General features: G+C 39.5%; 1 protein-coding gene across 4 annotated transcripts in view; it reads left to right on the top strand.

Moving 5' to 3' along the window:
- Positions 1-29: 29 nt before the first annotated feature.
- The window catches only part of SGCE (sarcoglycan epsilon), a 71,215-nt gene continuing 55,730 nt past the window's right edge, over positions 30-15,514 (top strand). Inside the window, exon 1 of one of the 4 annotated variants that reach the window (XM_065939564.1) lies at positions 30-225. In XM_065939564.1, the coding sequence (XP_065795636.1) occupies positions 117-225 (109 nt within the window). In that variant the 5' untranslated portion in view covers positions 30-116. The remainder of the gene's footprint in view (positions 226-15,514) is intronic. The other 3 variants (XM_065939563.1, XM_065939558.1, XM_065939559.1) reach the window with 3 other exon arrangements.

The raw sequence follows: 15,514 nt of genomic DNA, 5'->3' as shown, positions 1-15,514 counted from the left end.
GAGTTCGGGATTAAGGAGGGGGTGCAGGGTGCCGATGCTGAACTGGCCGAGCTGGGAGGAAAGAAGAAAGGGAGGGGAGGGGAGAATCGAGGACGGCCGGCCTAGCCAGGCCAAGAATGCAATTGCCCCGGTGGTGGGAGCTGGGAGACCCTTGTGCTTGGACGGGACAGGGTCGGGGGACACGCAGGATGAGCCCCGCGACCACGGGCACCTTCTTGCTGACAGGTTAGTGGCCCGCGCGCGACGGGAGGTCCTGGGGCCAACAGGCCGCTGCTTCCCCAGCCCCCCTTCCCGGGTTTGGGGGACCTGGGTGCATTTCCTGGGCATGAGCCCCTCGTGCTGCGGAGTCCCCAGTGCACGTTTCCTCCGAGATGCCCCGCACCCCACTTCTGGGGCCCTGTGTTTCCCTAGCCAGGCTTCACCCCTGGCCTTTTTTTCTCTGCGCCCCCGCGGGCCCCTCCCTACCCAGCAGCGCCGAAATTCCATCTCCAGTTTCCTTTCCCAGTGCCCCCCACCCATCCCCAGCAGGCCGGGTGGTGAACCTCTCCGGATCCCTGCCTCAAAGGCGGGGGGTCGTCGACCATCTGGGGGGTGGGGGCTCACCTTGCGAATGTGGCCCAGAGGCGAGCCATAGAAAATGGGTGTCGAGCTGTGCTCAGCTCTACAAACACACCACATCTTTTTTTCCCCCTTTTTCTTGAATCCGATCTGGAGAGAACATAAAAATATGCATCTGACACGCCTAATTCTCCTTTCTTCCTAAGCGAATTTCTCGGCAACGGAAATTTCATTTTTCTTAGGTTTTGCGGAGCAGGGAAACGGAATCGTGAAATGCTAGGAGCTAAACAGGGCATTGAGGTCAGGGTTAACCTCGGCTGGGGGCCAGAGACGCTGCAAACACAACGGTTTGCCCCAAGTACGCTATTTCGAGAAGCGAAGACAATTAAAAACAGCTGTGGATGCCTCCAGTGTATTTGGCGGGCTTCGGAGACTCGCAGCTACGGCCTTTTGGTGATGATTACGAGGTTTACGCGGAGACATGGATCTCCCTGCAACGTTCTGTTTTTCCAGATCTTGTAGGGTGAATGAATACCTTTAGTCACGGTAACCGCAAGTTTAATGCTTTGAAGCGTGTTGCCAAGATTTGGCCACAAATATTTGTGTATGTTTATAAACGTATATATTTTACGTTAGAAAAAATTGCAATGAGTTACAAGACTAAAATACTGATGAGGAAAGATGCTGAAATAAAAAAACCTTAACGTGGATTTCAATTTAAGAAAGTGTTAGGCATTGAGAAAAGGGACAATCTGTTGATAATCTTAGTAAAAGAAGTTTAAGTTAAAATGAAAAAACCAATTGGCTACAACTGAGTGAGGTTCCTGAGACACAGATGAGACATATTTGTATTTAAAGGCTAAAATAGCAGATTTGAGTAACATTGCTACATATTAATTTGTACGTAGAGGATAGATAAGAATTTGACCCGTTGTAGATGACAGAATGGTAGAGATCTCAGTTAAAGCCAGCCTTTCTAAGAGTAAACAAAACTCTAGCACGTTTATTGAAACTCTACTTTTTAATCAGAAATAAAATATTGACCATCAGATATATGAATAAATGAAGTGCAGATTTCCAACACTGAGAGAGATTTTCCTAGGAAGTTGGGTGAATATAATTATAGTGTTTAGAAGTGCCTTAGTGTTTTTCCACGCTTAGGATGTTCACTCTTCCCTGCAATGTTGAATGCTTTCAGGATTTCTTATGTTTTCTAGAATACTGTTCTGGTGACCGCCAGACCGTCAAATTCTTACCATTTTTTTAAATCCCGGAAAGTTACTTCATCTAGTTGTTTGGTAACTGATAGACTTTCTTTTTCTACAAAATGAGATTAAAAAACAGGATAGGTGATAGAGAAAACTCAGGTTTAAAAATCTAAAAAGTTTGAACTAGTTTGAACCTATTTGAATTTTTATTTCAGAATGTTAGCCAGGACTTTTTTTGGTGGAGTGGGTGGAGAAAAAAACCCAGCTTTAGTGTTATCTTTATCATAATAAAAGTAATTCCTATTCACTGTACAAAGTTTAGGGGGGAAAACTCCAGAAAACTGGGGGAAAAAACTCAAAAAGAAAATCAGGATCACCTGTAACCTCTTTATCCTGTGACAACCCCAGTAAACATTATGGACTCTACTTTCTCTATACATATACACGTGCCTAAATAATATATATTTTTCATAGAGTTGCATGTGTATAATATTTAAAAATTAAAAATGGGATCAAGTTAATTTCCTCCATTTTTTTCTCTTCAAGGAGCCTTAGCTATCTAAATAACATTAAATTTTCAGAATCTTTTTAAAAATGGAAAAAATAGTCCTTACTTTTTCTAATTGAAATTTAAATAAACATTAGTACAAAAATATTTAAAACCAAAGAAGTGAGAGTTTCCTCTGAGCTCACTGTTCTAACACACACATAGTAATCTGGTATATATTCTTGTGTTTTTTATTCTATATATATGAAAAAATTTTTACTTTGCTTAGAAATAGATTTTTCTGAGGAAAAAAGCAACAATAGATAATCAGCTTTGAGAAAAAATTTTAATCTAAAACAGCAAAACAGTTTTAAACATAAAAATAAAAATGCAATGTTAATAGGTAAATACTTGAGATGACATTTTTATGTTACCTAAAGCACAGAACAACATTAAAAATCACCCCACATAAATACATTAGAATTTAAAACACTCTTTTGATATTTGATGTCGTAAGTGAATTTTGGATTTTCTCGGATATTTGTTCCCAGTGTTATGTTTCTTACCCGTCTTGCACAAGATTACATGCATAGCAAAAAGAGATGCTAAAATGCATTATTTATTTTATCAAATAATAACTGGGCATTGTATGGGAACACTTTAATCCATTTTAATGAGAATTTCCTGTGGATCTATGAAGCTGTTAATTAACTACCTGTGTTTAACTTTAAGTGTAGTAGGAAAATTGTATTTCAAACCCAAGTGGAATGTTCACTTGTCATATAATAGCTTTCTAATTGGATATTTTACTTATTTAAGACAATTTGCCATGTATCTGTGAAGCTGTTGATTTACCTTTTATATTTAGCTTACTGTCTAGGGTAATAGGAAAAATGTATTTCATAAAAAGTGGAATTTTCACTTGCCAAACAATAACTGGACTTTCTAGTTAGACATTTTGTCTGTTTTAGGTGACAGTTTGCTTTGGATCTATGAATCTGCTGGTTTACTACATGCATTTGACTTAACTTTTAGTGTGGTAGGAAAAATTTATTTCTCAGTGAAGTAAAATTTTCAGTTGTCAAATATTAATTGAACTTAATACTTGATCATTTTATCTATTTATTATAAAGAGTTTGCCATAAATCTAAAAACTGTTGATCGACCCCATCTATTTACTTTAAATTCTAGTGTGGTAGGCAAATTGTTTTTCTAAGCAAAGTGAAATTTTCACTTGTCTCTCGGACATTGAAAATTAGCAAGGAACAGCACCAGAGAAAACTGATGAGAAAGATAACACATATCCAGTTTCTAGCACTGATTTTAACTGATGAAAACCAGGCTTGAAATAAAATGTTGAAGCAGTGAAGAAACCTTGACGTGTTAAAAAGTTCTCTGTCAGTTATTCAGATGGGTTGGGGTTTTAAGTGCAGTATTTATGGATCACATTTTCTCTGAAATAACCACTTTGTTGTTGTTGTTTTTTTTTTTTTTTTTCCTTTTTTACTAAGCGTCCATGCTTACCCTATCTGGTCCCTTTTCTTTTCACTTACTGTTACCTCAGTTCTAAACACCCAAGTGTAGATTTTGTTGTTGATCTTATTACCCACTCTTGGTGTAAAAAAGGACTCTACGTGAATAGATAACATGTCCACTACAGATTCTTGGGCTGGAGCTCTGTGAAGTCCAGAGCTTCACGGACATGTTAACATGATGCTTTTTGTTTCTTTCTATCCTTTCCAAGTTCTCCAACAGAGACGTGACAGAAAGACCGGCAGACATGGGCAGGCAGGCAGGCAGAGAGAGGGACGTGGACAGATAGAGACGTGGACAGATAGACACATGCGCACCCACGCATGCAAGACATCGAGGCTTTTTCTAAACTTTAGGGATTCAGTTCTTCAGTTTGCTGCCTCCCTGATTTCTAGAAATATTAAGCCACAAGCAGCACTGCAGAATTGAAAAAAGGAAGCTAGTGTTTCTAAAGATCAACAAGTCTTTTCAAGCGACTGGTTTTCCCGATTGGGGTTTTCAGGTTGGTAGAATCAGATAGAGGCTCAGTGCTCTTAAAGCTGTTTCACGCGGATAGCTTCTGAACAGCTTCCACGCACATTTCTGTCTAAGCAAAATTCTGGGGACTTCAGGTTTTCAAACAATGTAACTATAGTGAAGACCGTATTGAATAAAAAATAGTCTCCACAGTCTGACAGGAGAACAAGCATTTGCATTGATGTGACTTTCCTTCTAGTCTTTGTTCCATGTGCATATGTATTTTCACTTGACTCTTAATTTTCATGTGTGTAGATTTTTTACACTTTGCTTTGAAAGATAAGTGAATCTTGGTTTCAGCTAAGCATTTGTCAAGGCTTTTCCGAGGCTCTCGTATGTAAGATGTTGTATAGACAAGCAGGCTTGCTTTGTGAGCCTCGGGCAAGCTGTGTTGGTTACTGGGTTTGGGTCTGGGAGTTGTCCCTGGTGAAGGATCACAAGCCTTTGCCCTGGGTCTTCTCTTTTTCAACATTTTTAAGGATAACTTTGATGAAGTTCTAAGATGCTTGCTTTAAAATCCATGGTGGACTTCAAAAAAGTCTGTTACAAATAGATAACAGAATTGAGAGTTAATATGGTTTAAGTATGCTGCAGTGCTATTCAAAAATATATTTTGTAGCAGCAAATGCCTCATAATTCATTGGCCTGTATAAAGGAAGGAGATGACTTTATATGGTAGCAGCTTTTGAGAAGAAGGACAGTTCATATGAACCAGTGGCATGATGTGGCTGCAAAATTTTTTTAAAAAATCAAATTTAGATTCCAGTAATAGTACAGTGTCCATGTGTCACAAAAATTAATAGTAGCCTGCTCTGATTAACCACATCTGTAGTATTGTGTCCTTTTCTGGCCGTCACATTTAAAGAGAGACATTGACAAATTAGACAACTTCCAGAACAATCCGTGGGGATGGTGAGGGGTCTGGCCATCTTGTCATAGGAGGTATCCTTAAAGGGTCTGGAAACATTTAGCTTAAAGACTAAAAGTAGACGTAAACTCTCTTCTGTTTGCTTCAGAAAGCAGACCCGGCTGTAGTGGGTGAAAGATAGAGATGGGTTTCCACTTGAGACCTTTCTAACAGTGAAGCTCAAGAAGGGAGTCAACTTAGCGCCTTTACTTGGTTTCTTATTTTCAAGTGTCAGAAATATTTACCCTTCTTGCAATGAATATTTAATTTGAGGCCATGATAACATTGTAGTGCAGGACAGCAGAGATACACTGATGTCACGGTGTAAACATTTTATTTTTTCTAACCAACTGTCTAAAAGAAAGAGTAGTCCTGTGTGTTGCAGGCTGATTTCTTAGAACTTGAAAACAGCTGCAACTGGACATTTTAACGCATCCTCTCCTCCCTTCTCATTTCATTTCAAACGTGAAACTCCGAGAACTAAAGTGGCTTTCAGTTGCTTCCTGAAACTGTTCCTCCCCTGGTGTTTCTCGCTGCGGGTGCCCCGGGGGCGCCCTGGGTTAAGGGGAGCAGGCTGCTGCCGCCGCTGGGACACGACAGCTGAGCCCTGCGCTGCTAGAGCCTCTTACCCAGGGGAGATGCGAGGCCATTCTTCTTCCCTCTGCAGTCCCCTCTTCTGTGTCCTTGTAATACATAACAGTGACAATTTTTAGCTTTTCACTCGAAAACCTTTCGATCAAAAGTGGGCCGCTGACCTTGTGTTCTTTTAACTCCCTTTGAAGTGAGCCCGATTCCTCACTGCCCTAGGAGCACCGGCTTCGTGTCTCAAACATGTCTTGGGGCAGATTTTCTTTCCACCTGCCTATGGATTGTTTATTTTGACGACTATCTCCAACTGTGAAAATGGGATTGCTCAAAGTTCCTCAGTGGAGTCGGCACACAGGACCTCAGTTCTAAGAAGTGACAAGCCCAACACATCTCACTCCACGGTGACGATTTTTATGCCTGTGAGTGACCCTTGAAAACTAAGGGGATTCTGATGACAAATGTGAAGAAAGAGACCATTCTTCAGGCATCTTTTAAAATCAACATTGTCATGCTTCTTTTACTCCTGTCTCTTCTCCCCACACCCAGAGCTTTCTCCTCCACTCAGATTGTGAGGTCAGAGATAGGATCACTCGAACCCTGAATACGTGAAGTGCATTTTTAATGTTAAACACGTTCTCTTCGTAGTTTCTCGATCTTTTATAAAAGTGTAATGCACTTTTGTGGGATTGTAGTAATGTTCTGGGCAGCTTGCGATGGCCGATGGCCGGGCTCCCAGTTGTTGAAGATGCCACAGGCGTTCCTGAGCTGAGCTCATATTTCCGAGAGAGAAATGCTCAAGCTTGAGTGCCTGGCTTGTCAACGCTCGGGCACCTGATCTGCAGGCAGCTACTTGCAATTCCTTGAATGCAATACTTGCTCCTGCTGCTGGGTTTGGGAAGTAAATAATCCCCAGTGTTTAAATTTTCAAACTTCAGGAAGTTATCTCAGGAAATAAGCAGGTTGCTGTGAAACATGTACTCCTGGTATACTTGTTAATGTTATATTCTTACCAAACTCAATGTTAGAAAAGTGCTGTTTGCTTCTTGGGTTACTTTGGTAAAAATCTTACGTTTTATGTCTTCATCTGAGAATGCCTATGCAGTATCTATGCAGTAGCGTTTTAAATGTGTTTCATCACTTTAAAAGCACTCATCTTTAGCATGTCTCGTTTTCTAGTTAATTGCCTTGGACTAATCAGGTTTTTTTAGACTAGCTCTTTGGCATTCTGTACCACGGATGTTGCCCCGGCTTATGTTGTGACACAGAAGGCAGACATGTCTCTTTTCTGACAAATGAAGCCGCTCATTTCAAAAATGTTTAGGAGTTAGGCAGCTCCAGTGTAAATTCTTTCCCATTCTTTAGCTCTCCACTCATTCATTTGGTCACCACTTTGATTCTTATGGAGATTTGGAGTTCACTGTCCATTTGAAAGAAGAGATCACAGTTAATTTTGCTATCGCAGTTAAAGTGAAATATTTTAGTTTTCTCTGGGATTTCTTCAGCAATAGGCAGAGAAGTAAAAGTTGATTTTTTTTTTTTTACCTTAGAATGCAGAGGGAGAGAAAAATTAACCCCAAGGTTTTTCATTTTTCTTTTCTCCTTAGCAAATTGGTGTTCCTCACTGTGCAGTAAAATCATAGTGGCTTTTCTCTCCTCTGAAAGAGTTAATCGATGTAGCACTTTAACATCTTTCATCTTCTGTAGTTACAGAGCTGATTCTAATCAAAGGCCAGTACTGCAGAAGTAGAAACAAAACAGGTTGCTCCATGTGCTTATCAAGATTTGAGATATAGGTTATTTTTTGTCTAGCCATTTAAATTCTAGGAGTTTAGCTTACAAAGATACTCGTTTAGGTGAGGAAAAAATAAAAGTATAAGGATGTTTATATTGATAGTAGTAATGAAAAATTAGAAAAAAATAGTGGCCCCTCTTACTAACTAGTACTTCTTTTATTCATTTATTTTTTGAGCGTTGACTGGTTTTGAGACTGTGTTAAATGCTGTGGAATACAGGGTCCTAGATTAGGGGACTTTTATACTAGGGTGTTGACAAAGATTAATCAATCACACATATCAATGTCCCCTTAGAACTATGGTAAGTGTTACCAATACTAATAGAATTTCTAAGCAGGGGATTTGGCCAGTCAGGGGGATGAAGGAAAGCTTATCTGAGAAGGTGCTTAGACCTGAAGGGTGAGTAGATGTTAGCGAGGTGAAGAGGAAAGGTATATCGGAGGTCAAAGGTAGAGCTCTGTAGAGGCCCTGGGGCAGGGTGCGCCAGCAAATAGAAGGTGCTCTAGAAAGGCCTGTGAGGTTGGTGCCCGGGGACAAGGGGGAGCTCAGTATGAAGAGGCTGGATGCGGGGGTCAGGGAGCACGTTTTGCTGGACCTATTAGACTACCTTAAAGAGTGTAATCTTCATCCTAAAATCTAAAACCTACCTCTCTGGAGGGCTTTAAGCAGGACTTCATCAAATTTGTATTTCAAAAAGAGCACTTTGATTGCATTGCGATGAAAGGATTGGAGGGGTCAGAATAGGAGCAGTAGTTCCAAGTCTACTTTAGTAATCCAGAATAGAGAGGAATAGATGACCTTCCCTGCTAGAGTGGTGGTGGGGAGATGTTTGGAAGAACATGTTGAGGGGTAAACAGCAATAGGGGTGGGTCAGGGGTTGAATTTTGGGTGGAGAGTTACCAGAGACGATTTCTCTAGGAAAAAAATCAAGGGTGATTTCTAGATTTATGTTGTATTCATGAGAATGAATGGTGACGCCATTCTCAGCATAAGGAATGCCGGAAGAAGATCAGACTTTAAGGGAAAGATCAAGAGCTTGAGGGGATGATAAATAAATTATGACTGAGCCACAAAGCATAAAGCTGTGCGGTTTTACAATGTGATATCATGTAAACATGTCCAAGATATATGTTAGGGAAAAAAGTGTGATCACATCATGGAAAGAAAAGCATGGTGTGTGTGTGTTTGTATGCATTTGTGTACAAACATACATTTATATATGCATAGAATATGGAATGATATGAGGATTGTTGAGAGGGAATACCCTTAGCAGTGGCGTTGGAGGGACAGCAATAGATATGTAGGAAGGAACTTTTATATTTCATACCCTCCTGGTTATACTCTTTGGATGTATTACAGTGAAAATGTGTGGCTTCTATAATAAAGAAAAATAATGACAGTTTCAAATAAAGGCTCATTGTATTACTATATATTTTTTATTTTGGACAGAATTTTTTCCTACAGTTTTACTTCCTGAACCCAGTCGCTCTTACTGCTTTGCCTTTTAATCCTTTCCTGCTAGATTGCACTGTTAGGCTAGATTTCAGTCTGCATAGTGTTTTGTCTTCTACCTTTCACTAATTTTAATAATTTCAAAACAGTCCAACATTTTGCAGATGGGGACATTAAGTTGTTATGCATATAACTATTGTATGTTTTATGCATCCCATTTTCAAGGATCTCAGTGGTGCTCCTTCTTCATCTAGTATTTTTGAGATAGAATATAGATAGTACTGTCAATGAAAACCCAGTATGTGCCTTGGTTGGGCTGTTTGAGCAACAGGGTAAAACCACAAAGAGAAGTGGATAACCTTCCCTTCTCCACAAACTATTCTATCAAACCAATGCTGCTTCTTTGACTGGCTGTTTCAGTTTTTCTCCAATTTGGAGATGTGTGGTGCAGAGTTGACTCTTGTGCCCATGCACTTTTTGCGTTTGTTGCATTATTTCCTCGGAATAAATACCTAAGAGTTTATGAGTCAGTGAGTATAGATATCAATGTAACTTGCTTCTCACTGCACCTGGCTTTCCTCAGAAGGGTTAAACTGCATCTCTGCACCAGTTTGCCTTGACAGATACTGGGAATGAAGACTTGCTAACATGCCATCTTCTTAGCCCTGTGGAGTTTGGAATGGTTGGAACCCCTGGGCGTTTGTCTGGGCTGGAGAGGCAGCCTCCAGCGTTTACTCCACTCTGCCATACAAATATCATTTTTTCATGTGTCTCCTGACTGTGAAGGAGGAAAAAAAAAAAAAAAGAATTCTCTATTCTGTAATGCCAACTGTAGTGACAGTGGTTTTTTCATTTGAATGTCTGTTTTTTAAGAATATAAAACGCATTTAAAGAAATCTAAAATTTCCTTCATATTAAGTGAAGTTTAAGTGTAATAACAACTCATTTTTTGAGAACGTGTGTTAGGCACTCTTCTCAGGGTCTTACATATATTCACACTGTCTCTATGAAGTGAGCACTGTTTTGTTCCCACCAGATGAGGACACGGAGGTTCAGAAACCTTGAATACCTTGCCCAGCGGACAGAAAGTGGGACTTTGAAGCCAGGTGCTCTGTCTCCAGAGATGCTGATTTTAAACACTAAACCCCAGCCTTTCTGTATTCTTAATTTTTAGTTCACTCTGAAGCCTAAAATCTTACCAAGCTTATGCTAAAATTATGAAATTCTAATAACTTTAATTATATTAAATAATTGTTTATGCTCTGCCCTGCCAGGCTCTGCTGTTTAACAAAGTTTAGAGGCTTCTTCTTATGGCATTCTCGGTTTAAATTCTTGCTGTTATATTTCTCTTAGGAATATTTTTCCTTGACTCCCTTGGAGGTTGGGGTGGACAGTTCTCAACAAAGCCATTTTTCTCTCCGTAGGTTCCAACTAACCTTTTAACTTTCTTCTTTTAGTGAATTGTTTGTGTCTGTACCTAACACACAGGATTAATTTCCATGGGCATTTCCTCGTTGCTAGCTATTTCTAATCTAGCAGCCAGGGAAAACTTATTTTCGTCTAGAAAGAAAAACAAGTTGAAGAGGACCTACTGGTAATAATAGTATCTCAAATTGCATAAAAATATAGCTTACAAATTGCATCCTCATTTAACCATTTGGGGATAGTATTGATAAGTAGATGATGGAGACTTTGCAGTCAGCCAAGAAAGGGGTTCAAAATCCAACTCGGCCACTTAGTAAGCATATGGTCTGGGATTAAGTTCTATAATTTCCTAGGAGTCCTTATTCTTATTTTAAAATGGAACTAGTAATACCTATTTTACATAGTTGATGATGTAGGGATTGAAATAGTTATATAGAAAACCTTTAGTACCTTGCACTTAACACACAAAACTTGGTAGCCAATGACAATGTCAGCTAACATTTTTTAGAGAAAAATATAAAAATAAGATTTCGTATAAGAGACAGTTTTCAAAATATTAAGGATAGTTGCATGAAAAAGGGAAGGGAAAACAGAGGGCAAAGGAGAGACACAATGACGTGGGGAATGGTGAGAGAGGGGAAGAGATGAGGAGGGCATGCGCTGTGTATCCCATTTATACTCCCCTTTGCGTCCCCATCTGTGTCCCCTTTGAGTGAAACAGCAAAAGAGGCAGATGAAACAGTGGGCAGAGAAGACTTGACAGTTTGGTTCTAAGGTAAGTATGTTAATGAGATTACATTTCATTTGGCGTATCCTGCTATTTGCTTGGACAGTGATGTCGGACTAAGTTATTTTTTATTATTTCTATCCCTTGACGTTTTGATTAGATCATTAGCAATCAGTCACTATTCACAACTCTTCAATGGCTTTTATTAAATAGCAAACCCCACCTCCCTAAGTCAGCAAATTATTCAGGTTTGGGAAAGAGTAATGTTTCTTCAGAGAGTGTTTGCCCCTGGCCAGATGAGATGTAGTCATGCTGATACAAGACTCCAGATGAATCATGGAACCTTAAGACAAACTTTAAGTATTGAATGGTTTCTAGGGAATTTAGGGTTCTGCCAGCCATCATTGGATTAATTCAGGCTTTGAGGATTTTTGAGAGGGAGCGTTGAAGAATTGGTTAAATTGTATACCATGCTATGTTAGCTAATTGTGTGACTGTCTTAGTTTAGGCTCTGTAAACACAAGATTCATTTTATTCTTTGCTTTTGTGTTTATGAATTAGAGCGAAACTCACATCCAGGTACAACTGCAGCATAGATTATCATGAACCCAATGAGCACAGTGGAGTTCCTTTCAGGATTTCTGAAGATGGTCCATTATCTTTGGAAAAAGTCCAAGAACCAGTCTATACAGGCTCACATTTTTCTTTTTAAACACTAGGTGTAATCTTGAAATGTAATGTATAGAATAAATATTTTAAAAATTTGAGCCATATTTTCCCATCCTAACTAAGGAAATTTGTTCTCATAGAAAAAAATGGGGTGATCTTTTTCAATGAAAATCAAAGTTATTAAAATACTAGCTTTTTTCCACCAGTAAAGTATTCTCCATTTCTTAATATACAGATTGTAATAATTTTCTTTTTTTAATTTAAATAATCTTTTAGTCAATAAAGAATAAATTTCAAAAAGTTTTTTTTGTTGTTGTTAAACATAAATGAACTAAAGAGGAAATTCAAGATCCAAGGAAGAAGACAATAGTCACCATTATAGAGATTATAATAATTTTCTATACAGGAAGTTAGTTGGTTGATCCATGATCTTGAAGGTGCAATGAAAAATAGATATTTCAGTATTACTGAGATTTCTCCCTCAAGGTATGGAACTTGAATGTTTAAGCAGACATATTATCCATGGTGTTGTGTCTTGCCTTTATTGATACTGTTTGGTGAGCAGAGGCGTAAGAAGTTGTCTTTTTCTTGAGATGTATTGGACTCTGGTCTTATGTGGTCAAAGTAGGGCTTTAGATGGATCAATGTAAAGTTGAAAAAAATGAACATGCTCAAAGCAAGGCCAGCCTTAAAACAGAGCTCTATTTGTAGGATGTGTTTGAACTGTTTTGCGCCGTGCTCAGCGAGGCAGTCGTGTCTAACTACTTGCAACCCCGTGGACCACAGCCCGCCAGGCTCTTCTGTCCATGGGATTCTCCAGGCAAGAATACTGAAGTGGGTTGCCATTTCCTCCTCCAAGGGATCTTCCCTACCCAGGGGTTGGACCTGCATCTCCAGAATTGACTGGAGGATTCTTTACCCCTGAACCACCTGGGAAGCCCTTTAAAATATTTTACCCTGCCTCTAATTTTTAACACTTGAAGCACCAGGCAGATTTGAATTTTGAAATTTGTCTGTAAAAGTCAAGTAGACTGCAGTTATACAGGACCTGGAAAGCATGAGCCATGGCATGCTGGTTCACCGGCAAGAGTGGGCAGCGGCATTAAATCTTACGGGTTCAGTGAGGTTCTGAAAGCCAGAGGGTAAGACCAAAAAAGTTCCATGAACTTAAGTTACCCTAGTAGATCCTTTAAGCTACTATCAAGTACATGTATAAAGTACATATGTGTAGTTTTGTGTATATAACTGAACAATCACTCATAGGCACAGTAAGAAGCCCTGGACTAGAATAAAGAAAGGAACAAAAGGGGTACTTTGCAGACACCCACCCCATTCTTTTTCTATGGTAGCTCCCCAATCCATGAAGAAGTCTAGAACTCTGATAGTGCCTGCTTGCTTGCGGCATTTACTCCATTCTGCTGTAGGATCAAGTGTCTGTAACCTTCAGATATGCTGATACATTCTCTTGGTTTTGTAAGGATTGAAGTAGACAATCTGCATGAAAGCACCTAGCTCAGGACCAAGTGATGTGATAGATTTAAATGTAGGTGTTGTTTGTCAGGTCCACATAGATACTTTGTTCTTGGAAGAGTTGTAGAGAAGAATTTGGCCACCTGCTCCCTGTCTGTCTAGGTTGAGATTTCCCAACAGTGACTTCGATGTTCTTGCAAATTGGCTACATCCATGGGCCAATTGGAGTTAAGAGAGAGTGAGGGTTTCAGGTATAAGGTCACCCCTACATCTGGCACCTTTGACACACCTTGGTTGAATATCTTATATACTCTTGGGTTCTGTAGGGCTTCTGTTGGTCTTCTAGAGTTTGTATTTCTGTGTGAGAATCACCTGATGAAATTGTGTAACCCACCTCAGCTGGACTCTCCATGGTGGAATCATGAATATGTATTTTAAAATTTTTTGTTATACATTTTATAGGGTGTGTGAGAATATGTACTTTTAGAGAGCTGCCCAGATGATTCTTGTGTAACCAGCAGGTTGCCTTTGGAACCCAGCAATTAGCAAAAATTGGGGGGTGGGGTATTTTGCCACAAGAGACCATGAACACTGCTGACCCTATTTCATGTTAAATTATTTGGGAAATGACTACAATATTCATCATCTAGATTTAAAAGGACATAACTTCAGTTCTTAGGTGAAAAAACCATTTATTAGGTGAATCAGTCATGAGAATGATCTTTTAAAAGATAGAAGATTAGTATACTTATGTTTGCATGTTTTAAAAATTCAATACCAACCAAGTCATTTATTCACTTGGGATGCTAAGGCCTTTGCTTTCCACTCCCAGATATCACTGAAATGATCACCTGGGGTTTTGTTCAGTTGTTTTATTTTCAATAACTTGGGTTTTGAATTGTATTCTCTTTTCATTTTGGAAGGGGACTTGGTATGTCTTGTAATTTAAAGTTCAGAATTTTACTCAAAATTCAGTTGAAAAGAAAATAAACTTTTCATCTCTGATTCACTAGAGGAGCCCTTTCATCATTAGGTGTTCTGTACCCCCAACAAATATTTCTGTCTTCACTTGTCCTTACTCTCTGGTTCATGAAGTATTTTCTTTGCTTATATATGCTTGGTCCCACCTATTCTCATTTTTCCGGGATTGTGTCCCATCATTTATGCTCTGTTTCCTTACTCCTAGTGTCTTTCTCACTCCCTATGTCTTTTCCTCAGCTTATAAACACAATCTGTCCCCCTGCACTAAAAGGACCAACCTTTCTCTCTACCTTGCTGCTCTACAGCCTGCCATATCATTTTATTTCTTTGCTTCCCTATTCCGGCCAGTATTCTTAAAAGATTAACTGCATCTGTTGCATCTGCATCTTGACACCTTGGCCTTCTGCTTCTGGTTTCTACTCTTATCACTTTACTGGAGCTTCATTTTAAGGAGTCACCGCTCACTTCTCCCTTTTCACATCTATCAGTCTTTTCCAAGCTCCCATCCTTTTTGACCTTTTCACAGTAAGTGAGGATGTTGATCACACTCCTTTCTGGCATCTCTCCCGTTAACATGTATATGACACTTCAGGCTCAGATGTCCAACCTCTCTGCCTGCTTTGTCTTATTTCTTTGCTGGATCATCTTGTGTTTTTGCTACATGAATGTATTTATTAATATGTTCCTCTGCCTTTTTTGTCCCTTTCACTTTTTGTGGCTCCCTTCTTGCTGTGTATTTTAGCTCCAGAAGCTAGGACAGAGGTATGGAGTACACCCAGGGGGATTTGGGGACTGAACTAAACCCAGAGGGAACATATCTGAGATGGCTAGAGGGAAAAAGAATGAGATAGTGACCCAATGTTGTAGTTAGGAAAATGGTACCCAAATACCAAGTCTGGAAGATGAGGATGAAAGATGGGAGAGTAAGCAGTAAGATTGGCAGTTTGGATAATTGGAAATAGGATAGGCAAATAAGCCAAGAATGTGAATATATATCTTCTCCAGATCATTTTGTGCCTGACAGTCGCACACATGTTACCTGAGGGTATGATTTCTTTAAGGAGTTACACTGGGACTTTGGCTTCAGCAATCATTTCTCTGGTGATGAACTTCAAATCTGTATCTGAAGCCTGCATTAGGTTCTCTTATGAACCAGAGCTCTATTTCCATCTTCCTCTTAGCTGGTTTCACCTGAATATC

This window comes from Muntiacus reevesi, chromosome 6, assembly GCF_963930625.1.
Source record: "Muntiacus reevesi chromosome 6, mMunRee1.1, whole genome shotgun sequence".
Taxonomy (NCBI): Eukaryota; Metazoa; Chordata; class Mammalia; order Artiodactyla; family Cervidae; genus Muntiacus; species Muntiacus reevesi.
Note: the sequence above shows the minus strand (reverse complement) of the source record. Positions and strands in the feature narration are given on the sequence as shown.